The sequence below is a fragment of the Zonotrichia albicollis genome, chromosome 25 (assembly GCF_047830755.1).
Source record: "Zonotrichia albicollis isolate bZonAlb1 chromosome 25, bZonAlb1.hap1, whole genome shotgun sequence".
Taxonomy (NCBI): domain Eukaryota; kingdom Metazoa; phylum Chordata; class Aves; order Passeriformes; family Passerellidae; genus Zonotrichia; species Zonotrichia albicollis.
The window spans coordinates 3,115,767-3,143,262 of record NC_133843.1 but is presented as its reverse complement, the minus strand read 5'-3'; the positions used below and the strand labels follow the sequence as shown (position 1 = coordinate 3,143,262).

At 46.6% G+C, this 27,496-nt stretch overlaps 1 protein-coding gene across 3 annotated transcripts in view; it reads right to left on the bottom strand.

Moving 5' to 3' along the window:
• Positions 1 to 1,548: 1,548 nt before the first annotated feature.
• PRDM16 (PR/SET domain 16) overlaps positions 1,549 to 27,496 on the bottom strand; it is a 291,780-nt gene continuing 265,832 nt past the window's right edge. Inside the window, exons 10-17 of one of the 3 annotated variants that reach the window (XM_074558403.1) lie at positions 25,260 to 25,347; positions 21,476 to 21,645; positions 19,077 to 19,154; positions 13,442 to 13,611; positions 12,603 to 12,777; positions 11,814 to 12,044; positions 9,103 to 9,277; positions 1,549 to 7,080 (exon numbers count right to left, since the gene is read on the bottom strand). In XM_074558403.1, coding sequence (XP_074414504.1) covers positions 6,946 to 7,080; positions 9,103 to 9,277; positions 11,814 to 12,044; positions 12,603 to 12,777; positions 13,442 to 13,611; positions 19,077 to 19,154; positions 21,476 to 21,645; positions 25,260 to 25,347 — 1,222 coding nt within the window. In that variant the 3' untranslated portion in view covers positions 1,549 to 6,945. The remainder of the gene's footprint in view (positions 7,081 to 9,102; positions 9,278 to 11,813; positions 12,045 to 12,602; positions 12,778 to 13,441; positions 13,612 to 19,076; positions 19,155 to 21,475; positions 21,646 to 25,259; positions 25,348 to 27,496) is intronic. The other 2 variants (XM_074558404.1, XM_074558405.1) reach the window with 2 other exon arrangements.

The window sequence follows — 27,496 nt, the reverse complement described above, 5'->3', positions numbered from 1 at the left end:
GAGTGCTCGTCAGGTGTGTGCGCTCCTGGAATCTCAGCATTCCCCATCCCCTAAAGCCGCCTCTGCAAGGTCGCCGAAGGCAGGGGGATTGTTCGGTGTCATTCTCCTGTCACTTTAGCAGGTGACAAACGAGTGTGCCCCGGCTCTCCTCGGGGTCTGGGCGACACACACTCGGTATTTCAGCATTCCCTTACTACAGGCATGTCTGATGCTCGCTTTAGTTGGGTCTTCAGCGGTCAAAGGTAACCTCGGGCGATCCCTCCGGATGCACAAAACATCAATTTCTGCTGCTTTTGGACGCTGCAGCTACTGGGAAAGAGGATCTGAGGGTCAGGCTGCTGACAGCTGCCCAGTAAGACTCAACAGTGCTCTGTGTCTTTACTGGGAACAGACTTTTCCTTGACCTTCTCTTCAGCCCCCCTGTTCTGCTCCTCCCCATCCCCCAAATGAGGCCTTTTTCTCACTTGTTTGTGGTGAATCTCAAGCACTTTGTGCATGACAAAGTCCACTTGTCAGCAATATTCTTTGAAATGCCTCTGTTCTCTCCACTCCGGGGCCTGCCTGACAATCGCCCCATTATCACAGCTTTCTTATCCCATGGATTTTTTATCCTTTTCCCTCCGGGGCTAATAAGGAGAAAGGCTCCAGCGAGAGGAGGGCTCCTACTCAAGGGTTCAGCTCGGACTGAAACCCTCCCGATCTCCGGGGAAGGGCCATTATCCCGAACGTGGGACACCATCATTTGATCACCATGAATGACTTTTTGAAGCGAGGCCATTCATCAGTTGTGTAATGGGGGTTTTTAAGCTCAAAGACCCGGCTTTCAAGTAATTTCTGCTCCCAGGGTCCCCTGGAGCTGAACCATCTGACCGCTATCACTGGGCAGTTCACTCTCTCTGCGCTCTGGTTGTGAAAGGAAATATGTTCAACATTTTCCATCAGCTCACCGATGCCCCATCCCAACACTTTCACCCACCCTGGAATATCTCACTCCTCTCTGTGCAAGCATCCCATCCCTTCACCGGGATGTGATGCTCCTGCTTTGCACTGGGGAGAACTCGAGTGCTCTGTGAGCTCTGGACACCTCACAAGAGAGACATTGAGGGGCTGAAACATTTCCAGAGAAGGGCACAGAGCTGGGGAAGTCCTGTGAGGAGAGGCTGAAGGAGCTGGAGGGGCTCAGCCTGGAGAAAATGAGGTTCAGGGGGGACCTCTGGTTCTGCACAACTCCCTGACAGGAGGACAACAAGAAACAGCCTCAAACTGTGCCAGAGGAGATTCAGGTTGGATATGAGGAAGAATTTTTAATGGAAAAGGTGCTCAGGCCTTGGCAGGGGATGCTCAGGGAGGTTTGGAGTCCCCATCCCTGGATGTGGCACTCAGTGCTCTGTTCTGGGTGACAAGGTGGGGATCAGTCACAGGCTGGACTGGATGGTCTTGGAGAGCTTTTCCAACCTTAATCATTCTGTGATTCCATGATTCTGACCTCAGCAGTAAGTGGGGTGGCCATAATTTAATTTTTGAATCTCTCTTGCATATTACAAACCACACACACGTGACATCGGATCCCAGAGGTACCCCAGAGCAGCAAAGCCAGACAGTGACACACCAATGTCCCATTACTGGGGACGTTCTCCATGGTTATTCCATGAAAAGAAGCTCACGGGACCACTGCTTATAAAAGCACACAGGTTTATTGCATATCAATCTCATGTATAAATTCATTGTAGCATTGGAAAGATTACATTTGGTATACATTCCTATTCTACAGCATTAACCTCAAAATCAGCTTTTTCTATTCATTATTTTAAAGGAATTTCTCTACACAAGTACATTTGTCTTTTATCACAAGCATCAAAATGAAATTTGTAAAATTGCCTTTTTTTTTAATTATTTTCTACACTTCATATCTTTTATTTCATTATGCTCCCAACAAAGCGATTCCATATTAATTAATAACTGCCAACACTTTTTCTTTCTTCCTTGGCAGTTCAAGGCTTCGAGCCTCGGACGCAAAATCTAATCACATATACAATAAGTGCATCTACGGAATTTTTTCTTTTTAATAAAAATTTCACAAACGGACACAATAATGACTGCTAAACACAAGTCATGCACAGTTTACTTATAAACATAACAGAAGCAATATACAATCAAGAATGATATGGAACAAGCACCATCCTCTTTCTCAATGTTTTTTAAACATTATATGAAAACCAGACATTTACAATTGATTTTAAAAAAACACTATACAGGTCTAAAGGAAAAAAAAAATCCAACCTAAATCATATCTGTATTGTAACAATGGGAAAAGGAATGACATAGGATGCACAGATTTATGATTCTTGCAAGCACAATATATATATGTTTTAAATTACATCTTCTGCAGGCTGGAAATGACATCAGGGCAAAACATCTCTTGCTTTGAAGAGAGCAATGAGAATGTAAAATACACTGAGAATTACTTTCAGAATTACTTTGTTCACATGTGAATTGCACATTTGGAAAATCAAAGCTGCCTTTTTTTTCTTTTTCGTTCTTTTTTTTTAAGTTTTAAATTTTTTTTTATATTTTTTTTTAATTTTATTTTTAAATTTCTTCTTCCAAAGTGGTAATAAGAATTAACGACAGAAGAAAGAGGAAAAAAAAGAAACCTCGGAATCATTCAAGAACGTTTTTTAGTCACAGTTTCACTCAACACTACGGAGAAGTTTCATGGCTTTGTGAGAACACTACTGACCACCAGCGAGGAGCAGAGCATTTTGTGCCCTTGTGCTGCCAGCACTGACCCCAAGCGATGCCACTCCTGCCCTTGGGGACAGCGCTGTCCCCAAGGGTCAGGATCCCCCCCAAAAAGGGGCAGGGGGATCCCTCACCCCCTTGCCCCCCGCCACACACACACACACACACAGTACAGCACGTAAAAACCGAGTGGGAATTCAGCAGATTGGCTTGGCCGGGGGGCACGGGGGGCTCACGATCCAGTGCTTTGATGCTCAGCGCCAAACTCGTTCACCTCATTGTGCAAGTGCTTCCAAAGGGCTCCCAAGAGCAGCCACTGAGGGCCTAAGTGCTGATTGGGGAGGGGGAAAAGCTTCCTCTGGCTGTGTGAGGGAGGAAAGGAGCCCTGCAGGGTGTTTGTGCCAGAATCAGCTGAGCACACCCACTGTGTTTGTTCAGCCCCATTTGGGTTTGGGGTCCCATGCATTGATGTCCCCGTGGTGCTCAGCATGGCCTGCTGGCCTGGGACAACTTGGAAAGGCACCCAGAGCAGCCTGAGCACCAAAGGGAACATCCCAGGGAAGAAGCCAGCAGCCCTGCAGGAGAACTGGGTGCCTCAATGTGTCCTGCAGGACCTGGACCTGGACGTGGCACCTCAGCACATCCCATGGGAGAACCTCAGCTCATCCCACCGGAGAGCTCCCAACCAGAGAGATCACATCCTCCAGCTCTGAGCTGGTGGGAAGCAAGGAATGCACTGACACAAGACCCACATCCTCCTCCCTGTCCAGCTCAGGCAGGAAGGTTCAGCTCTGGCCAAAGCTCTGCCCTTCATGGAGAACCAAAACTTCAGCCCTGTGCAGCTCCCAGCCCCATCTGACCACTCCAAAAACCCCCAGGGCTTCTCCTTCTCCCCTCTGTGCTGTTGCAGCTGTGAAAATACTTTAAATAAATAGATCCTACACAAAGCTCTGGGTTTAAACCACACCCTGGACACACCACAGCCACTTCCCATCCCTGTCACCCTCACCTGCCCTGGATCCCAGCGTGTCCATGGGCTTGGACACCACAGCTCCATGTCTCACCAAAGCTCCCAGAGCTTCCCCAGCACTGGGAAGGCAGCAGAACATCCTGGACACAAACCTCTCAGGAAGCAGCCTTGAAAAGGTGAGATTCTCTGCTAAAGCAGCAAAATGGAACCTCCACACCTGCAGCAAAATGGAACCTCCACACCTGCACCTCCCCACCTCTACCTTTTGTTGGATTGCACTTGGAATGTGAGCTGCAGCACGTCCCAAGTGCAATGCAACAAAAGGTAGAGGTTAACAGAAGTTATGTGAGGCTCCCTGTTTCTTTATCTTAATGGGAAAAATTAAAACTTGTAATCAGTGCTAAATTAGAGGAATTGGGAGATTCAGCAACACAAGCTAGAGAAAATGGGGAGAAACTGAATTAGGAAATATGAAAAGAAAAAAAAATCATGATTTTAAATCCTATAATTTAATGTCCTCAATCCCTGGCTGGATAACACCTGGCTGGATAACACCTCCTTGGCCAGGGGCCCTCAGGAGATCCATGGAGAGCCAGGATGAGCCTGGGGAGGGGGACAGTGACAGTGTGAGCTCAGTCAGAGCAAGGACCTGACCAACTGCTTCTGGAGAAATGACACAACCTGCAGCAGGGCTGAGAGAGGGATGGGGAAACCATAAATACCCCAAATAAATCCCCACAGTAACACCTGCATTCCTTAGTATTGGCCACATTTTGGTGTCCAGCTCAGTGCCACTCCCTCAGCTGCTCTGTGGAGTGTGATGCTGACCTGCCCTGAGGTTTCTTCAAGGTGAACAAACCATGGTCAGAGCACACAAACACTCACTGCTGCCCACAGATCCTGTTCCAGCATGGCAGAGAGATGCTCAGACATGTGGTTTGTTCCAAACAAACCAGGAGTCCTGGAGCTGTAGCTGGAAAGGGACAGGATGGATCCATCCCCATGGTTAAGGCTGTTCCCATGTTCTTCTGGAGCAGGGCCAGCATCTCCACTGGACTCCTCCTCCTCCCAGTCACTGGAACCTTCCTGTGATGGCCCAGGAGCTCCAAGGCAAAGGGGAGCTGAGGGATGATTGTCTGGAGATGAGCAGCACCACTGGCAGCACTGATGGGCTCATTTGGCACATGGACAAAATCTTCCTGCTCCCTGCTCATCCCACACCCAACCTCAGCAGCACCATTTTGGTCCTTCACTACATACTCATATTAACATGGTTTCTTCACAAGAATGATAGCTAATGTAAAAAACAAATACTGTTAAGGAAGAAATAAAATCAGAAAGGAATTAGCCCAAAATGAGAAGTTCTATACAGATTAAAATAGCTTCCATCAGGAAAAGAAAGAATTCTTTTATTATTTTCATGTTGGCCCCTGTGGGAATAATTTAAAGGCCAAGTGCCTGGGCAGGGCTGTGCTGCAGCCTGTGGGGATGGGATGGGATCCATGGGATGGGATGGATGGGATGGGATAATGGGATGGGATCAATGGGATGGGACAGGGCTGTCCCTCTCCTCCACAGAGCTGGGATTCCCTCAGCAGGGTTGGCTCTCTCCTACCCAGGAGCTTTGTGCAAATACAAGAAGCAGCTCGGTCACACCGCCTGGTGCTCTCAGAGCCTTGGGCACTTTCACAGGATGTTGTGGAAAACCAAAAAGGGGAGGGTGAATTTTCTTGGGAAAACACACTGGTGCTGCTAAGTTACCTTTTGTTCCCTCTGTACCAAAGCCACCCCCGATGCTTTCCTGCGGGGAAAGCTCCCCAAAATCATCCTCACACATCCTCTTGGGTGCAAAGCTGACTTGCAAAGGTGTCACACCCAACTCTGACTCTGCTTTGCTCAGGGAGCTGATTCTGTTGTTTTGGCCTGCTGGAATGAGTCTTCCCACACTAGACTGGCTTAGAACCCTCTATTTGACCTTTTCCATGGCTTTCCTAACCATTCCAAAAAGGAATGTCATCTCCAAATTCCCTGCTCCAACAGGGGAGAACAACACAAAGCCCACAGGATTTGTGGAGGCTGCTGTGTATCAGTAGACAAGATGAGGTTTGGTAGTGATTGGAAATCACTCATGAAATCTCTGTGAGAAATTTTAGTCAGAAAGACAGCTGGATTCTTATCTCCATGCTCTGCACCCTTGAGGTTGCTGGATCATGGAAATGTTCATCTTTCTACTTAAATTCCAGGCCAAGCAGCAGCAGGTGGCACAGAGGGGAAAACCAGGCCAAAACAACGGTGTGAATCAGAGATCTGTGCCACAGATACCACCAGCACAGGATGATGTCACTCTGAAACCCTGACACACCAGCAGAGACGTGTCTGAGCTGCCCTGGCTTTGCCCAGCACACATTTCCTTATTCACAACACGGGAAGCCTTTACCCTGTGACCTCTCTGCTTGGGCAAATCCACGCATTTCCAGGAGTTCCACCAGCCTGGCTGTGTCCCAGGCACTCCCAGGAAGGGCAGGGAGCTCTGCCAGCCTTGCTCAGGGCACATCCATGTCCGTGTGACACATCTGTCACCCCAACCCCAGCACCGTTCCAGGCTGGGAGCTGCATGTGGCTCACTGCAGGCAATGTGGCCTCACCTTGGAGGAGCTTTGCTGGGAGCAAAGGACAGGATGGAGTTTCTGTGGGAGTGCAGAATTCTTTTGGGGGGGGTCAGTTTAGTGGGTTGGATTTGTCTTTCCCTGGCATAACTCCAGTGGCTGTGTCACAGTTGCACCAGGGACAGGTCACACCTGGCTCTCTTCCCTTGGTGCTTCATTCAGCTGGATGGGAAGGAAATGCTGCCCTGTGGTTCCAAGCTGTCATTCCTGCTCAGGCTGTGCTGGCTCAGTGACCTCAGTTTGGAAGGTTGGAGGAGGCCAATCTTTGATTGCACTGCTGCAATTCGTGTCTTGCTCATGCTGTTCCTACAGGCTGTGAAATTCCTGGGGCTGCTTCGGGGTTATCCAGTTTGGGAGAGGTTCATTGTGATAAATTAGAAAGGAAAACTCTAGAGAGATAAAAATGCAGGGCGTGTGGGTCAGATGGGACAAGTTTCCTTCTCAGCCCAAAGTCCAGACGACTCCCTGAGGCCCTCTCATCCATCTTCTGCTCGCTGGGATTTTGCTGGGATGGCTGCAGCACCACCACTGCCTCACCTGGGCTCTGGCCAGTGCCTTGTGGACCTCTCAGAGGTGGTTGATGGGGTTAAAGGTCCCCGACTCTGAAGCTGCTCCTGCCATGTCCAGCCAAGCCCCCAGAGAGCTCTGGGAGGACGTGTGGAGGGGAGCGTTCTCAGACAGGGACAGCATCATTGCATAAGCCTGGGGAGAGAGAGGGGGGCAAGGGTATGAGTGAGAACAGAGCATGGAGGAACATTGTGTAAAACACAGCTCCATCCAACCCTGCCCACCTGGGCCAGCAGCATCCTCTGTGGATGCTCAACTGACATCCACACTCTGGGATGGCACCCACCTCTCAAAAACCCAGATTTGTTATGGTATATAAGGACAGTCAGACCATCATTCCCACTGGTTTTCATGGGATCAAACCTATCCTGCACTGCCTGTGCTCAGTCACAAACCTCCACAACCCATCTCTCAAAAAAATCCAGGTTTGTCATGGTTTATAGGAGAAAGCATCATTCCCACTGATTTTCACAGGATTTAATCCATCCAGCACTGCCTGTGCTCAGTCACAAACCTCCACATGATTCCAGGCTCTGCTTCCAGGGGAAAGCAGCTGTTAGTGGGGTTTGTTATTTAAAAAATCACATCCCTAGAGATCAGTGAGGCTGGGTTGGGGCAGAAATGCCCAGTGGGAAGTGGTGAGCAGCTGCTCATCCAGCCTGCCATGGCCCCCCTGACGATGCCAGCGTGGATATTTGGGGATGTGGAATTCTCATTTTCATGACCAGTGTGCCCAGGGCGGGTTTATTGCTGCAGTGAAACCCTTAAAGGTATCTGGTGAGAGAAATGCAGCGAGATTTGTTTGTCCTCTTAACAAACTGCTGGTTCCTTGTAGCCTGGCTGCTCTCCCTCCACCAGGACACAAGAATTGTCTCACACACCTCTCTGTGACCTTTCTCAGCCCACCTGCTGTATGGTAATCTCATAAAGCAGAAGGGAAAACCAATGCCATTGTCACCCATGGCCTGAAAAAGAGGAGCACATCATCCCCACCCCTCTGCCTCAGGGAAGAAGTACAATTTTTGGGTTTTGTGGACACACACACACTTCTAAAATTGCTTAAAGCTAAGCCAATGGAGTGCTGTGCTGTTCAAACTAAGGTTTTGTATTACCTGCCAAAAGATGGGTCAAATTATTTGAGTTGCTTGTTGGGATTCAAGCGTAAAAAGAGTCAAAAATTAAAAATACCTTCCCCCATCCAAGCACAGGCTGTAGCAGGGTGGTACATTGGGAAAAAAACAAGCTGCTCCCAAAGAATTAGTGCATTTGGGATGTTAAATGACAGAGAAGTCAGGCAAGTGGCTGACTTGGGTGTCACCCCAAAAAACTGCTGAGCTCTCTCTTCCAGCAGCCCCTCCCCTGTCTCACTATTGGCACCCACCGTGAAGGAGGAAAAAACAAGAGATAAACTCCATAAACCCAACTGGGTATTTTGGCTAATGAAAAAACAGAAAGCACACACAGACCTGCCCCAAACCTCCAGATTTTTCTCAGAACTCCAAGAATCTCAGTAATTCTGAGATGCCATTCTGATGGTTTTTGGTGAGTCTAAAGTGATCTGGCTCACAGGGTTGTGAATTTTTCTTTTCCATTTTCTGGTTTAGTTTTAGAAATCAAGGAGATAAACAGGGATACCCTCTAGACATGCTGGGTTGCAAGTCCTGGGTTTATTCTTGTCTTTTACTCCTGTTTTAATCAAACCCAAGGGCAGTTTGTTGCTGTTTCTGCAGACCAAACCTCAGTGGTTACCACCAGAAGAGCCACCCCAAAGTATAAATAAATAAGGAGTTATAAAAACATTTATACAGACAGATAAAAACACACAAATGACTCTCTCTTCCTGCACAGCCCCATTCTCACTGCACAGGCTGAGATAAATCCATCTAAAGGTGATGCCCACTCCCTTCCTCCCTATATTTCAATTTAGTTGCAACAAGACACAATCGTGTGTGTGCTAGAATTCCTGCTGGAAAGGGGGAATAACCTTCAGGAAGGGGAAAATAATGCACTGGAAAGGGAAAATAACTCTTGGCTGAAGGAGGCAGCTGCTCCCTAATAAACTTTATATCTTTATATAAAGAAAGTAACTCTTGGCTGGAGGAGGCAGCTGCTCCCTAATCTGGTGGCAAGCTAGGAAAAGGTTCTGGATATACCCACCTGGTTTTTAGCCTGCCTGTACAGAGTCTGTTTTATTGCCTCAGAGTCTAAGGTGGAATTAAACACATCTTTAACTTCAAAGGCTTCCTCGGCCGCTTTGCGGAGATCCAGCCCCTTCCCAAAATTCGGCATCTGCTCCAAATCTAACAGGCCGGCTTCGTCCTCCTCAACACACCTGTACCAAGGACCAGGGGAAGGGGTGACCTGTGTTAGCTCGTCTGGCCCACAGCCTGCATGCACCACCCACGGGGGCTCACCAGCCACATGCGTGAAGGGACGGACAGACGGACACGGACACAGCATGGCATGGGGAGGAGTGAGGAGGAGGTGGTGAGGCAGGCACAGGGCCTGCAGTGCCTCGATAGGAAATGCCTGGTCATGGTGACTGAACCTAAGAAGCCCCTCTTTTCACCTTGCTTATCTCTCTGTAAGAGTATAGGTCATGTTCCCCATGACCCTTACTATTGGACAATTCCTAAAGCTCCTGTACCCTATATAAAGGGTAAATAAAGATATACTCCTATATCCTATATAACTCCTATACTCCTATACCCTATATAACTCCTATACCCTATATAATTCCTGTACCCTATATAAAGAGTACATAAAAATATATTCCTATACCCTATATAACTCCTATACCCTATATAAAGAGTATATAAAGATATACTCCTATACTCTATAACTCCTTTACCCTATGTAAAGATCATATAAAGATATACTCCTGTACCCTATATAACTCCCATATCCTATATAACTCCTATACCCTATATAAAGGGTATATAAAGATACACTCCTATGCCCTGTATAACTCCTATAACCTATATAAAGGGTATTTAAAGATGTACTCTTATACCCTATATAAGTACTATACTCCTATTCCCTATATAACTCCTATACCCTATATAACTCCTATATCCTATATAAAGGATATATAAAGAGCTACTTTTGCCCAGCTGGGCAGAAGAGCTGTCCCTGAGACCTTCACAGAAGACATCAATAAAGACACTCTGGTGGAACCTCACACAGCCTTCTCCTCTCTCTCCTTGTGTCTGCCCAAGGAACTTAGAAAGCTGAATTCACAAATGAGCTGATAATCACTAAAGAGCTGAGCTTGCTAAGGTAGCCTGCAGCTCTGGAGCCTGCCTGAGGGGCCAGGACAGGTTGTGCTTAATTGGACTTCTCTGTCTTGGGCAGCCAGGCTTGGGGAGACCCCTAAATGCCAGAGCTGCCTCGAAGTGGAAAGCAACAAGCAGCAGGTTCTGTCTGAGGTTCTCTGTCATCACATTTCCCTTCATGGAGAAAAGCAAGGCACAACTTCCCAAGAAATTTCTGGGATTCACATTCTCTGAACCTCAGAGAAAGGAAAAACAATTCTTATCTCATTTGCTGCTCCTGTGTTTGTTCACAAGTGGAATGCATGGTGGAAGATTGTTTACCTGAAGGGAATTGATGACTGGATTCTGGTGTGAGTGTTTTGATCCACTGACCAGTTGGATCCAGGTGTGTGTCAGGACTGTTGGGACAGTTATGAGATTCTGGGCAGTCTGGCAGATTCAGTTAGATGTAATGTAATATAATGTAATATAATATAGTATAATAAAGTAATTTATTAGCTTGTGGTGACAGTTTTGCACCAAAACTATTGGTGCTTTTAAGCTGGGTGAGGTATCACTTGGTGTTGTGTGGCTTGTGCTGGGAATACCCCCAGAAATTGGGGCAAGCTGCAGCAAAAAGAGAGCTGGGCCTGTGCTGTGTGCAGCAATCTTTCATTTTGAAGGTGTTCAGACATGGCTTGATCTTGGGGGAAAAGTCCTCCACTTTTTACAGAATAATGGGATCTGGTTTGTGTTGGGAGGGACCTTAAAGATTGTCTTATTTCACCCTCTGCAATGGGCTATCCCAGGTGGCTCCAAGCCCTGTCCAGCCTGGCCTTGGACACTTCAGAGATGGGGAAGCTTCTCTGGAAAACCTGGGCCAGGCCTCAGCACACTCACAGGGAAGGATTTCCCCTGAAGATCAAACCTGTATCTCTCCTCTTCCAGTGTAAATCCATTCCCCCTTGTCCTGTCACTCCAGGCCCCTGGAAAGAGTCTCCCTTGATATTTCCAGCAGCTTCCTTCAGGCACTGGAAGATCACCCTGGAGCCTTCTCTGCTCCAGCTGAACAATCCCAGTTCCCTCAGCCTTTCCTCCCAGCAGAGCTGCTCCATCTCTCTGATCACCCTGGGGCCTCCTCTGGACTCTCTCCAGCAGCTCCAGGTCCTTCCTATGCTGGAGCCCCAGAGCTGGAGGCAGCTCTGCAGGTGAGGTCTCACCTGCTCAGGGCAGAGGGGCAGAATCCCCTTTTTGCCAGAGCTCCAAGAATATTTTGCTCCTACTCAAAGGGCCATAACAGCACCAAAGGCTGTTATGACTCCTCTTCCCTTGCCCTGACCAGAGTTTTGGAGAGAAAAACGACATCTGCTGAGCTGTGGCACCCTGAAAACTCTTGGTTTTGTGTCTATTTGTACTCCTCAAGCCTTAGATATCATTCCAAACTCTCCTTGCAGTCCTTGTCTCGTGTTCACCCCAAAATGATGAAATGGAATCTGGAGTGAAGGTTTGGATCCAACCAGAGGCATGGCATGGCTTGGAGAACAAACCCACAGCACTCACGATGCACCACAGACACGGGCAGGGGTCTGAGCCCCCCAGGAATGGCCCCCTCACCTTCGGGTGTGGTCAAAGCTCATGGTGAGAGACGTGGGCTCCTCATCCTCCTCATCCTCGAACGCTCCCCGCGGCTCCGCCGTGGGCGACGCCGTCTCGTCCTGGGACTTCCCAGTCAGGCTGTCATCATCTTCCTCTTCCAGTTCTTCGTCCTCATCGTCCACATCTTCTGCCTTCTCGTTTGCCAGTCCGTGGCACTGGGAATTGCCATCAATATCCTGGATTTCTGGCCTGAAATGGTTGGTTGAAGGGCAGGGAGGAGAAAGAAGGAAGAAGGAAGAAGGAAGAAGGAAGGAAGGAAGGAAGGAAGGAAGGAAGGAAGGAAGGAAGGAAGGAAGGAAGGAAGGAAGGAAGGAAGAAAGAAAGAAAGAAAGAAAGAAAGAAAGAAAGAAAGAAAGAAAGAAAGAAAGAAAGAAAAGGGAAAAAAAGATTACAAATATTTATATAATATATTCTCACTGTAATGAAAAACTTTGATAATGTTATGTACAGATTTGAACATAGAGACACATTTATACACATATATATTATTTAAAATGTAACAAAGAAGAAAACCAATGTGCTTCAGGCATTTAAAAATCACCCTTCACTGTTCCTCAGGGCCAATGAGCACGTTGAGAATGCACCAATCCCAAGGCTTTTTGAACTACAAAAATTGATTTAAATGCTGATTTTTCATCTCTTAAAATTAACATTTGTGGGACAAGCAGCCTTCCTCCTTTTCTGGGCTCTATCCTCAACAATTTAAACATCTATAATTATATATTATAATTTTATTTCTGTGCCTACCTTTTATCTGCTAAAGCCGACGCTTGATTCATCTCGCTGTTGGCAATAAAATTTCTGATTTCTGAGAAATAGGAATCCTCTTTTTCGTCTAAAAGTGCATGGTTGTCTGATTCCGAGTTGGGGGAGGAGGCGCTGGTGCCGAGGTGGTTGGTGATGACTCCGGAGTGCTGGCTCACTGTGGGGCAGGGGAGACAACAGGAGTTATGAGGAAACAAATTAAGAATGTTCTCAACAGCCCTCTCACTTTATATTGGTGGTTTAATGCTCAAGAGGAAAGTCATGGAGCAAAGATCCCAAAGGAAGATTGTGTTTTCCAGACCAAAATACAGGTTAGCATTTATGGACAATACACACAATTTAACAACCACTGCAGAGCTGTTTGCCTACAACTTTTCCATAATACATTTTTTACCCATATTGTGAAATCACTTCATCACAGCAATTCCTTGCTTTCATTTCTTATGTCAAAACAAAACCTATTTATTTTGAACTTCCAAAAAAACCTTACAAACAACGCCACAAACTCATCCCCCGTGCATTCCAGTGAGGCTTCCCAAGGGCCAAGACCATGGAGTCATCTCTCTTCAGAGATTCCCAGAGTGTTTCCCTACTTGGAACGTTCTAGCAAAGATTCCAGAGGAATATTGTGTTTTCCAGACTAAAATACAGCTGATATTTCACATTTATGGACAATGCACACAATTGTGCAAAACAAAACCTATTTATCTTGAACTTCCAAAAAAACCCTACAAACTCATCCTTAGGGGGACAGTGCATTCCAGCGAGGATTCCCAAGGGCCAAGACCATGGAGTCTCCTCTCTCCAGAGTGTTTTCCTACCTGGAACATTTTCATGCTCGTGCTTCTTCAGGTGCCTGTCGAGGTTGGTCTGCTGCCCGAAGCACCTGTTGCACAGGTGGCACTTGAATGGCTTCTCCTTGTTGTGGATGTTCCTGACGTGCCTCTGCAGGTTGGAGGAAATGCTGAATGACCTGTCACAGTATTTACACCTGGAAAACAGCAGCAAAGGGTGCAACATGAGGAAAAAGCCCAAAAAACCCAAAAAAAACAAACAAAAAAAAAAAAGCAGAAAAATCTGACTATCAAAACCCCAGGAAATGTTGGTCTATAAATCTTTACTCGCGAATAAAGATTGTGCTGAAGGAAGCACAAAGCATTAATCATCCCAGACAAATCTGATATTATTGTTACTCAAGGAGAACAAAGAAAGGATTAGGATTAATTAGGAAGTGAGTCGTCCAAACAAATAAGAGCTTGAGACACAATAATTACTTTTCCATGCATGGATGTAGGAATGAGAAAGGTGGATTTATTCCTTCCACTTTTTTTTGAGAGGAATCAGGTGAAATATGGCTGAGAAGGGAGGACAAGGAAGACAGTAAGAAGAAAGAAGGGAGGTGAAATGTATAAAATAATTATTAACTAGCAAATCCCTGCATGACAGCTAGCTGGACACACAGAAAATTCTGGCTTTATTTGTGAAATTCCTTGTGGTATTGGACATGCAGGGATTACAGCATGGCTTTAAAGGCAATTATAATTATTCTTATAGCAAAGAAATCCACCATCCTTTCCAAACAGTCCAAACAGGGTAAGATTTACTCCTAGGAGTGAATATCTGGTTTGTGATGAATGCAAGGAGCCAAGCCAGAATGTTCAGGGTGCTGAGAGACGTTCCCTCCCTGAGCTCAATCTCTGCAGAACGCACGGCAGATGGGCTGGGGGCTTGTTCAAAGTCACCACCCCCCTTTTTTTGGGTTTATATTCCCTCCAAATAAATGAGAATTGGGAATTTTGGAGTTTAGATTGCCTCCAAATAAATGGGAATTGCACGGGTTGGCGGTGTGAGGGTTCGGAGCCGCTGATGGACTGAAGGTGGCAGCTCCGAGCTGCACTGGAGAGTTTGAGTCTAAAACTCCTGAAAACCTCATTCCTGCCCGAATCCCTCGTTCCATCTCCCTTTGAGTCACTTGTGCCTCAGCAAAGCTGCTGCCCCACGGCTCTGCTTCCAAAACCCACAAACAGCAGAATCTGTCTCCACCACAAATCCAGGATGCTTCCAAAATTCCGGCTCTTCCCAAACCCTTGCAATCCCAGAATGAACCCATTCCAACAGGCTCCAGATTAGATATTCCTGAATAAATCCACTCTGAGCTCCTCTAATCCACAGCAATATCTGCCCCACGGAGCTGAGCTACTCTTCCATGGAAATCCTGGAATTCCAGAATGGTTTTGGGACTCTAAACCCCATCCAGTGCCATGGCCAGGGACACTTTCCACTATCCCAGGTGGCTCCAACCTGGCTTTGGACACTGCCAGGGATGGGGCAGCCTGTGCCAGAGCCCCCCCAGCACTCCAGGACATGGAGATGGAGATTTTGGGAGTATCAGCAGCTCCAGACTCAGCCCATTCCTGCCTCACTCAAGGATGGAGCTGGATGACACAGAGGACATGGGATTCCTCCCTACAGACACAACAGTGGAGTGGGAAAGATCCCTGCTGTGAAACACACACCCCCCATTTTCCAGATGTGCTCCAGCTGGGATTTTTATTCGGGCTCTAAAAATAAATCGATATTATTTTTGGAAAAAGCGGGGATACATTTATGAAACACTCTCTCTCTCTCGCTGGATGTTTATGGATTCCATGTCCACCTCCAAATTTCCTACTGCTAAATCTCCAACAAGAATAAAGATATTTCAAATAATGGGCCTTTATTAGGATTAATCAAGGCAGAGAGCAAAATTTGTAAACCACAGCATTTCCAGACTCCTAAAGTATTTAGTTTTCCCCTTTTTTTTTTTTCCCAAAACCCCCCAAACAACTCTAGAAAGCAAGGAGTTACTTGAACATCAGCAAGAACAATCACACGGAGATTTATCAAGAACAATCTGTACAGAGAGTGAAACACGGATTTCCAGCACCAAGGTATTTGCTCTCAGATTCCTGTTCAGCACTCCAGCAAAATGCAGTAGCCAAACCTGCCAATATCCCAGTATTCCTGATATTTCCATGGGGTTTCCATGAGATTTTCAGCTTAGACCAGGAGCTCCCTTCTCATCCTTTCGTAGTTTTATTCAGAGCAGGAGCTCCCTTCTCATCCTTGATGATGCCAGGGGTTTTTTCTCCCTACCTGTCCTCACCAGCTCCTAAAAAACCCTTTTTTTGTGAATTCCAGTGCCTGGCACAGGGAATACCTGGCACAGTGGGCACCAGGGTAATCCATATTCCCAGCCTGGCTGTCCCTGCCAGGAGCAGCTCCAGACATTTAGAAGCAAATCAAGGCAAGCAACGACCTGGCCTCCTCCACATCCATTTATTTAGATGTTCAGGAAGCCTTTGAAAAGTTCCCTGTGACAGGTCCTGGCCCTGACCATGAGCTATGTGGATGCAGGGTCGGGAATGGGGAGGGATAAAGAGCTTGTTAAAAAAATAGGAACCAGAGGGGCACAAGGAAGGAGCAGGGAATGCAAAGGGATGAGGGAGATGTCCGGCGTTATTTGTGGTCCCAGAGGGGTCAGTGCTGGGAGCTCTGCTGGTTTTCATCTAAATAAATGGCCCAGGCAGAGGAACCAGCTGAAATTCAGGGAAAGGGGTGAACGGCGAGGGAGGAGAAGAATAAAACTCGGAGGCAGCGGTGTTTGCTCTGCAAACAGCCCCACAAAGCCTCTCCCTTATCAGCTGAAAACATCCAAAGAGGGAGGGAGGGACAGGGCTGGAGCTGTGGAGCTCGGACAGGAAATCCTGGGAGCTGCAGGAGCTCGGGTACCTGGGACAAAGCAAACCCTGGGAATGTGGGGAGCATTTCCCGAGTCACTCTCATGAAGTTTTGCAGTGATCAGTGTGAGCTGGAGAAGCAGAATTGCAGCAAAAAACCAAAAAAACCCACATGGATAGCAGCTCTCCCTCTGAGTGACTCCCTAGCCTCAAGTGCATTTTTAGCAGGGTAAGCTCAGGCTGCATTTTGAAAACCAGAAAATGAGAAATATCTTCAATATTTATTGAACTATGTGCAATTTAAATGACATGGTAGATGTCAGCTGTGGCTCTGAGTTCCAGCTTATTGCAGATAACAGGACACAAAGCCTCCAAGGGCTTTTTTACTCTGAATTCTGAAATACATAGTTCAGAATTTCAGGTTTGGTGCAGAAAAATAAAAAGAGTGGAAAGAAACATTGAATTTCTCTGTACGGCACAGGGGCTTGGAGTGTTTTCAAATAATTTGATTTTTAGGAAGTGCATCACCAGGTATTTATCACTCCTCAGAAAACATGCTGCATTTTCTCTTTGTAAAAATAATTTGCCTCGTTATTGCTAATGTGCTATTAATTCCTACTTTATACATAATTACACTTAAGTAGAAGTTTGAGTGACTTCATAGTACCCCAAATAAACTCCAAAAAATTTCATCAGTGACCCTCAGGAATCAAATCCAAGCCTTTATTTTCTAGCCTGTTGTCTTTAAGAACAAAGTAATTAATATTTGGATCAGTACTTAAATTATTGTATATAAAAATATTTTTTATAGGGTAGAAAAAATAATTAAACCATCAAAAACGAAGTTGCAAAGGAGACAACAGTAAAACACTGAGAAATCAGCAGCCTCCTTGTACCTGCCTGAAGCCAGCACTTTAAAACCAAGCTTTCAAAACAAGCCTGGCTGCCAAAGCTGCAAATCTCAGTTCTCTGAGAGGAAAAGCAAATCAATGATAATTAAAGCTCGTCTGCGAACGCAGCCCCGGCTCTCCGGAGTGCTGTTAGAATGCAACATTGTCCAGGAGTCAGACCTCTAAAAAACCCACACAGGCTATTTGCTGGGAGAAGACCAGATCAAATAAATCTTTATTTTCCTAACCTTTGTTAAGTTGCAAGTCTCCTTTTTTGGAAGAAAACTGAACTAAGGATCTCGGAATAATCAGGAGCGAGGGTTGCAGTGGACAGGGAACACACAGGCATATCAAATGACACAACCCCAAACATCACAGCAAGGGTATAATCCAAAATATATGTCTGCTTTGGGGGGGTGGTGGATTTTTAATTTACCTAATGTCTACACTAAAAATGCTGGATGGAAAATAAACGTGATTCTCAGTGTAGCGGGGATTACAATGTGGGAGAGTCAATTCTTAGGTTAAACTGAGCATAAAAATGTGATGTATTTGACCACATGGCCTTTTGCTGCTCATAAATTTGTGTTTCTCTTTATTTAATAACTGCTCCATTTGCTTTGTTGTGAACTTATGGCTGTGTATGAAACGCTGCAATATCAGCTACCCAAAATGAAATGGAATTGTTACCATTGTTTGACAACCTGCAAAACACTCCCTCACATTGTGGCAAACACAAGGCTTGATTTGCAGCAAGCTCTCAATTCATCATTCCTTCAGGTTTGCTCATTTCTGGACTTCATTCTAACAAAAAAGGCATTTTTTTCCCCTCATTTTTTTTAAAACTGCTTGCAACTCGCTGGGAGAAAATGCTGGGAGTAAAGATTTCCATGAGAAATAGTTATTTATATACCTAGGCACACATATTTAATGTATTTTCTTGTGAGTTTTATTCAGATTTAAAGCCCTGATTTTGGCAGGAGCCACTGGGCTGGGATGCTGTCCTTGTGGACACTAAAGCATCAAAATCACATCACCTTGTCCCCAGCTAACAGAACATAGCTCAGCTTTCTACCTTAAACACTCAAAAACATGTGAGACTCTGTGTGAATCCCCCCCTCCCAACTCTCCTTTTAAACTCCATGATTTAAGCTCAGAAATGACCAAAATTCAGTTTTAAGACAGGTAAATAGACACCTTTGGCATGTTGCATTTTCTCTTTATAAAAAGAATTTGCCTCGTGTATATTATGTTAAAGTAGGAATCAATAGCATGCTGTTCATGTGCTATTAATTCCTACTTTAGACATAATTAGACTTCTTAAGTAGAAGTTTGAGTGACTTCATAGCCCTCCAAAAAAAAGAAAATAAAAAAAATTTAATCAGTGACCATCAAGAATCAAACCCAAGCCTTTGTTTTTTTGATCTCCAACTCCAGGCACCTCTTGATGTGCATTAAGAAAAGAAAAAAGTCTCCAAAAACCCAGCTAGCCCCAGCAGTGAAGGTCCTGGCAAGCCCTTCAAACCAGCCTGAATTTCAGAGCCATTCAGCACCTTCAGCTGTCCTTGAGATGAATGGTTAACGTGAGTGTGAAACAACACTGCAAATCAGAGCCCTCATTTGCCAGCATACATCTAAATATAAGTTAAGTGTCTATCTTCGAGCTGCCAAGCCTGATTATTTTTGGCTGGTACACATAATATACAACCCTATGAATCACTCTGTGTAATGCTCCAGGCCTGTGGTATTCTGCTGGCACAGCTTTGTAGAGGAGAGGGGGGGAAAATACCAGAGTGGTGAGTGAGGAGTGTTTGGGAAAGGGGATTTTTTATGGGGGACAACATCACCTGTAAGGCTGCTCCCCAGTGTGTGTCCGCAGGTGCCTCGTCAGGTTGGCTGAGCGTGGGAAGATCTTGCCACAGTACCTGGAGAGGGAGAGCCAAAGGAAACCATCAGGAGAAGCAAAGGAAACCATCAGGAGAAACAAGGAATCCAACAGGAGAAGCAAAGGAAACCATCAGGAGAACTGTCGCAGGCATCTTTTAATGGAAAATCCTTTCCTTAGGATTTTTCCTCCTGAGAAGCTGAGAGGCCTCAGGAACAAAATGTTGTAATAAACATTGATTATCCGCTGCTGTGGAATGCAACAGGTGCATCTGTGATTGGCCCATCTTGGTTGTTTCTAATTAATGGCCAATCACAGCCCAGCTGGCTCGGACAGAGAGCCAAGCCACAAACCTTTGTTATCATTCTTTCCTATTCTATTCTTAGCCAGCCTTCTGATGAACCTTTTCTTCTATTCTTTTAGTGAAGTTTTAATGTAATATATATCATAAAATAATAAATCAAGCCTTCTGAAACATGAAGTCACACCCTCGTCTCTTCCTCATCTAAGAACCCCTGTGCACACGGTCACAGAGAACCAAAGGAAACCATCAGGAGAACCAAAGGAAACCATCAGGAGAGCCCAAGGATGCTGTGGGAAATGGATTTGTAGGGAATTCTCCAAACCTGACAAAAGACTCACACAGTGTGCAAACCTGGAGATAAGAAATGCTGATTTAGAAATGCCATGGGATGGGACAGACATTGCTGAGAGAGAAATGGAGCTAGAGACAAGTTTTAAAGGGTGGCCTTGGAAATAAGGATGGATATTTTGGGGAAATAGAACTGTAAAAAATGCCACAGCACCACCTGCACCCCTCATTCTCACACCCCTCCCAAAATCCCTTTGTGTGCTCACATCATGAGCTCATCCCTGATGGGATGGACAAACCTCCCATCAGGGTCACAGGATTACAGAGCACCAGGAGCAGCTGAGGGAGGTGGGAGGGCTCAGCCTGGAGAGAAGGAAGCTCAGGAAGAACATTCTGACTCCTACAACTCCCTGACAGAAGGGTGCAGCCAGGTGGGGTTCTGCTGCTCCCACAGAATGGGGACAGGACAATAGGAAACAGCCCCAAGTTGCACTATAGGAGGTTTGGATTGGATACTTGGGATTTTTTTTCACAGAAAAGCTTGTCAGACAGTTGGAATGGGATACCCAGGGAGGTGGTGGAATCACTATCCCTGGAAGTGTTCAAAGGAAGTGTGGACAAGGCACTTGAAGGCAGGGTTTAACTACAGCATTCTTGCATCAGGGAACAGAGGGTTTAATCACTGCCTGGGCAGATTGGCACTTGAGATGTTTCTGCATCTCCTTTATAGCCCTGTTGATGTGCTCATCAAACAGAATCTGCTCTTTCATCCTTGGAATTCACAGAATTTTCTCTGGATAAAGGCTGCAGCACTATGGGTTAGGAGGCTGACAGCTGCTTACAGCGAGGAAATGCAGCCGTAGGAAATTAATAAAGGAAGGAATTGTGTTCCCCCATAAATCCAGCTCACAGTAAAATCAAAAAGGTATAAATAAAAACACTAATTGGGAAATAACAACTCCTTTTGTAGGAGGAAACCATGACAGACTTTCCTTATTTCAGAGACCTTCAGCTGTCCTGAAGATGAGCAGTTAATGTGAGTGCTCCCCAGCAACAAAAATCCAAATGTTAACTTGTGCATCTAAAATTTAAGTTTAGTCCCTTTTGTAAATAGAAACCTCAAATTTCTAAATACTCAACTGAAATCTGAGCCTGTAGCTCTTGTGGCAAAGTTGCACATAAGAGACACATCAACCAAAGTTTGTACCCACTTTCTGCACCCAAAAAAATCCCCTCAGCAGGAGCCACCATGAGAACTTTGAGGTAAAACTGTGAGAGCAGACAGTTTATTATTAAATACCCTTGATCTGCTCCAATTTGAAGTTGGATGGGTCTATGAGGAGTTCTGTGGATAGAACAGTTTGAAAATTTGTTTCCTGCATGCCATGTTTTAAAATTCAATCATTTTTCCATAGCTGAGGTTGGTTATAGACAGGACTGGCGCTTGTTGCTGCACACCAGAGACTTGGCCTGGAGAGCTGGGTCTGCTTGAGAATCTCCAGATCTGCTCCCAAGGTTATTAAAAATTACAAAGCAAACAGAAGATGCTGATTTAATACCAGACAAAACAAGCTATTTCAGAGGGAATTAGTCATCCCAGCTCTGCTCTAATTCCACCGCTCCTGGCGGAGATGTCGGTGCGGAGCTGCTCCTCTCCCTGCTGGTGCCCAGTGCCCAGCTGGGATGGCACATCCTGGGGTATTCCCACATCCCTGGGGTGTTTCCATGCCCTGGGGGTCAGCGTGGATGCCGTGGGGTGCCCGGCTCACCTGCAGGTGTAGCGCTCCTTGCCCTTGCGCAGGATGGGGTCGGAGAGCGTTGGCGGCGGCGATCTGAAGTTGAAGGGGTGGTGGGGAAGGGGCTGCAGGGACGAGCCAGAGTCGGCCTTCATGGCTGCAAAGCTCTCCAGTTTCTCTGTCATCGTCTCGATGGCTGACATCTGCAAGGACAAGGTGATAGCTGCTGTCAGAGGAATCCCCAGGAAGGGCAAGATCTGATGCACGAAACACCGGTTTTCCTTGGGCAAAGCCTCCTGCTGGTGTTGGCTGTCTTGGAAGTTGGAGGCACGGTGGGAAATGGAGCCACTGGATCCAGCCAGGAATGACTGGAGTAGTGTATTGGTCGTGGAGAAAGCAGGAAAGGCACAACTGGCAAAGCCAGGCAAAGCCAGAAATGAGCACTTGTTCACTTTCTGCAGTGTGCATGAGCTCACTTTCAAAAATTATCTCAGAGTACACCTGAGACATCCATTTTCTATCAGGAATTCAACTGAATTTTTTACCGGGAAAACTCTGAAACTAAACACCATGGTCAGACTCAGTACCAAAGTCTTGGGAGTTCTGATTTCTCCTACAGCATCCCAAGGGCTCAGAAGGACAGGGCAGTGAGGGGTGGGTGGGCAGGCAGGGACACAACCCCTGGAGAGGGGGAACAGGCAAGTTTTGGGCCCAAAGCAGAAGAATCCTGGCCAGAGTGGAGTGGGAAGGATGTGTGATGGGAGCTGAGAGAGGAGAGGAAGAGGGGAAGAGGAGGAGTTGGGATCAGGCTCAGGATGGAGTGGATCCACAGGGAGCTTGCTGGTGAAGAGGCCAACACTTTAATTATGGCTAGGAAAGGTTCAGCAGCTCCTAAAGGTGATGGAAGGATGGGTGGGAGGTTGCTGAGTTTCCTGGAGTGAAAGGGAGCTCCAGCCAAACCCCTGGATGCGAGCGGTGGCTGGGTGAGTTACGGGCAGGAGGAGCAACACCTACACATCCCTTTGGAGTGGGAGCAGCTGGCATGCAGGCCTGGAGCTCAGACACCAAGCACAATGTCCCTGGATGCTTGATCAGATTCAGTTTGTGTGACTTGGCCTTGTTCTCACAGGCACGAGATTAAACACCTCACTAGAAAGAGGGAGAAAGGGAAAACCCTGGAGATACAGAAGAAAGCAGAAAAGGAAAGAATGAAGCTGGGCCATGTGCAAAAAAGTAAAAAATGAATCTGTATTAAAACCCTGCCTAAAAAACAGCACTTTTACTTTCATTACAGTGCAACAGGAAATCCAAGTCCGAGAGATCAGCGCGGCTCAGAGAACAACGCCGGCTCCTCCGACGTCCAGCTCTGTGCACTCCTGAGAGCACTCTGGAGATACCAGGGGCAGAAGAGAGGGCTAAAACAAACAAGGCAGCAATAAAGCTGCCTCCTGGCCGCGCTGACATCAGTGGGACAGGCGGAGGCAGCCGGGGCGGCAGCGAGGAGCGGAAGGCAGTAGGAAGCCATACATCACCCCGAGATGCTCGATTGTACAGGAAGGGCTGACCTTTTGCACGTTTACACTTTATTAAACTGGGCTTTAAAAGGATTGGAGGGGGGGGAAGAGGGGGAAGAGAGCCAAGATATTGTTTAAAAATATATGGCTGTGAAAAAAAAAGTTGTCTTAATCACCCCCGAAGACATTGTGAGGGCTGACAAGCATTCATAAGCTGTTAAAAAAGAGGAGTAGTAACCCCCATTTCTCGATAATAGATCCACAGCCCCTTAGCTGGAGGCTCCCAGCCCATGATAAATAGTAAGTAATACTTAGCACCAGCCACTTGAAAAGGTTACTTGATCATTTACAGCACCAGCTCTGCCCCAGCTGCCAGTCATGCAACAAAACCATCACGTTAAAAAGCTCTCCGGACCTTTCAGAGCCGAGCTCTCAGCCCTTCACCAGGGTACCTGGAGCTCTCCTTTGTTGTGCCCTGTTCTTTAGGCACTTAGTCAGAGATATTTGCTGGCTTGAGAGCCGTAGGCTGGTTTTAAAATTCTAAACACTGGCCACGGCCTCTCCAGTGGCAAAGGCACTTTGCTATTTAGGGAACAACTGCCTGGCTATAATAAAACAGAAAGGGGGAAGAAAAGAAACTTAACAGGTGAGGAAAGGCTTTCCATTAAGTTATCAAAAAGTTACACTGGTTATTTATGTTGTTCAGAGTTTCATTTGGAATAGACAATGTAGGAAAACTCCCAGGGAGCAAAGGAACTTCTGCCAACAACTGGCTAAGAAATAAGAGCTGCCTGAAATTCATTTTGAGAGAGGAAACATCTTCTGAACGCTTTTATCACATCTTCTGGCTTCATCACATCCCGGTGAGGGCACTCTGAGAGAGCCGGGGATTAGTCACAGAGGAAAAGGCTGAGACCAGACTCATGTTTGGAGTGAGAAAAGCCTGGGTAGAACGTGACTCTGACTGACCAGGCACAGGAACGTTGGTCCTAATGAAGAAAGCAGAAGCAGGAACCCTGAAAATGTGATTTCTTAGGAAAAGATCCAGGATCCAGAATTCTTAGCAATGCTGGATTGGCCTCAAGGCTGCCAGAGCTCTCAGACACAGGGTGGGATTGTTGGGGTGTCCTGTGCAGGGCACAGGATGGTCCTTCCAGCTCAGGGTATTAACACTGGAGATTCTGTGATAATGCTGGAAGGGATCTGGTGGTACAAATCTCTTATGTTCTGGAAAAATGCCCCATGTTCCTTTGCTGTGTCTGAAATACCTGACTGACTGCAGCATGGGAACGGTGCCTCTCCAGACGAGTGATCTGAGCACAGCGCCCGCCTTATTAAAAATCATTATTAAAAATCAGTTATCAGGAAGCTTTGGGCTGGAGTGATTGTGGATTTGAGGCTATTCTGTGTGATAAGCTGCTAGAGATAACCAGACCTTGCAGATCTTTCCACTGCCATGGGAAGAGGACGTGGTCAGGGTTTCAGGAACAATGTTAACAACCTTCCACCCAGAGCTTGCTCCTGCTTGGGGTCTGAATGTTTCTCATCGTCTCCTTGGGTTGCTTTGCCACGCTGGCTCCTCCCTGCTATCAGATTCTTTACAGGCAGATATCCCCACTATTCTAAGCCACACAAACACAGGATGTTCCTGGCCAGCCTGTCACCATTATCCAGCCTGGATGAAGGAAAAATCGGGGGAAGTTATTAACCAAACTCTGAGGCTGGTGCGAAACAATGCGGGAACTAAGTTTAGCTGTGAAAGCCACCAGGACCCAGATTTCACAAACCTGCAGGTTATTTATCTAAGGTGGGAAACATTATCAGGGGAGAACAATGCTTGTGACTATAAAGGAGAGCACAATGAGGAGCAGGGAGCTGGGATCTCAGCCTGGGCATAGCAGGAGGGACACGCACAGCTGAACCCACTGCCCTGCACTGCCACACTCTCCTCATGATGTGGGAAATTCAGGAAGGTGGAAAATGCTGCTGCCTTGGGGCTGGGCAGTCCTTCTCCACCTTCTACCACTGCAAATTACACCCCCAGGTGTTCCCAAAGGAAAAACCACACAGGCATTGTGAGCTGTGGAGTTTGGCAGAGCCTATGAACTGCCCAGACCTCATCCCTGTGTTTCTGGTACAGCTGCCATCATCCTCAAACTGGGAATTAAATGTGTCTGGAAAGAACTGGTGGAGAACAGTGGAGTTTCCAGTCAGGTCTTAGGATGAGGAGGAGCCTGATCCCAATGATCCCAGTGATCCCAGTGTGTACCAGCTCCACCCCAGCATTCCATCCCTGCTTTTACCTGGGGGTGAAAAAGCAGCGGGGAGGGTCGCAGGTACTTCTCCTTGAGGGCACCCACGGGGTCTGTCACCTTCCGCTTCTCCACCCTGCTGGACAACAACACAGAGGGTTACATACCCCACAGGCAGCCCCACACAGCCACACTGGGCTGAAATTGCACACAGGGTTATTCTCTTACTCACAAAAACATCTTGCACCCCCTTCTCCTGGACACTACTGAATCTGATGCACAATTGCCCCACAAAAAGCACTGGGAACAACATGAACACCAATCCCCTCCTTTGGGCAGTAATTTTCTTAGCCTTCAGGCTGATGACTAAGAAAACATTTTGCTCCTGCTCTTCTGCAGTGGTTTGTAAACCTCTGCTGTTGTGAAAGGTCATGGAAAACCTTGCGTTTAGAGCAAAACTGTCTGAGCAGGAGAAGCTCTAGGGTCCACAGCAGGCAGCCCCCGCATGGAAAAAAAAATAAAATTGTCTTTGAGAGTTTGCATTTATCTGAAGAGCTAACACTGGGCCAGACTCTGCAGCCCCAAGCGTGCTGAAATCATTAGGTGTTTCATATTTGTTTCCTCCCTCGCAGCTGAGACATAATTTGCATTGAGTTTCTTTGGCAAGCCCATGTGAACAACGATTTAAAAAGTGAGGGACTGGTGGGAGAATTCTGAAGTGGCTCAGAAACCTGAGTTCTTCTGATATCACCTTGGCCCACTCAAATATTTCGTGTTTAAGCATCTGAGATGCAGAAATGACCCTAAAGTGAGGCTCCTATTTTTGAAAATATTGGCTTTGCTTCCACAAAATATTCTACTTACAGGGAAATGGAGGTGTGGAATCACAAAAAAGACAAACTGAGATGTTCTCTAAGGGAAAAAAAAGTGTTGAGGAAGTAACTCCAACAAACACAGCTGCATCTTTAAAGGGTTGGAATTGAGTCCATCCAGCTAAAGCAGCAGAAATCCAAGAGTAAGAGTGATTTTTAACTACATTAGTCTAGCATAAATTGAGAGCAAATTATTTTTGCTGCATTTCAGCTGATTGGTGTGTGGATCAAATTACCAAAGAGTTTAAAGAAGAGCCCTGCCGAGTGCAGTCAGCGAACTGTGCTTAATCTGCATTTAATTCTTCTTGGGTAGAGGGAAAAGAGAAGAGCTGGATTGGAAACGCAGCCAGAATTAGGGGGCTTTGGAAGGTACGTGCTTTTACGGGTCTGAGTTGCCAAAAAACCCAAAGAATAAGTAAAAAGTTGCTCCCTGAGCCCCTCTGACCAGCCCAGCTTTGCTCTTCCATAAAGGAACATCCCTGATCCCAGCAGAGCCCTGACTGCTCCGTGTGCGTAAAACCTAGTGAATTGACAGCATTTCCCCATCTCTGCCATCTCCCAGCCCCAGGAATGGAAACACGAGGTCCAAACGTCCCCGTCAGAGCCGAATTCCGCAGCGCCTGGAGGATTAAGCCGATGGTTTCAGCCCAGTGCCTGAGAACGTCACCCCCACGGGCTGAGCTAAAAACTGCCCCCATTTCAGACTGTCTGGCCGCATTAAATTATATCACCAGGAGAAAATGTCAAGGATTTAAGTGGCCTTTGGGAGAAAAAAAAAACGGAGGAGCCAAATGATGTGAGAGAGTCTGATAAAGGGAAGTTTAGAAACAAAATATTTCCATATTTTTCAAGCTGGGACTTGGAAGCTGGGCTGTTTCGCTCATTACATCAGAAGTCTGATTCGCGAGCAACGCCACCGCTGACTTTCTATTTTAACACATGACTAAAACTATGTGCATCCCATGGAATGCAACAAACGATGCCCCCATCCTTCACTTCCATCTGTCTTCTGGGCCTTTACGGTTTTCCCGAGGCCGCTGTTTTAATTGGCAGCGGCTTTTCCAAGCCGTGTTATTTCAGCATTCCTGCTGAGAATGCCCAGAGGTGGCAGGACCCTACAAGGATTCTTTTGCCTTTCTATCCCATTTATTGATTATTTTCTTTCCCCCTCAAGGAGTACTTTTTATGAACGCTGTTCCCACCATGCCTGATATCTCCAGGAGGAGATGGCCATGGTGGGTGCCAGGCAGGACACGGCACCTCCTGAGGTGTCCCCATCTCAGATGGCACAGTGTGGGCACGTCACCCCTGTGAGCTGGCAGAGCCAGAGACACTCATTTAGCCAGCAGTGAGGGCTCACTAATCCTCATCCCAGCCGACAGCTCCTTGGCCTGGCCAGACACTGACATCACTTTT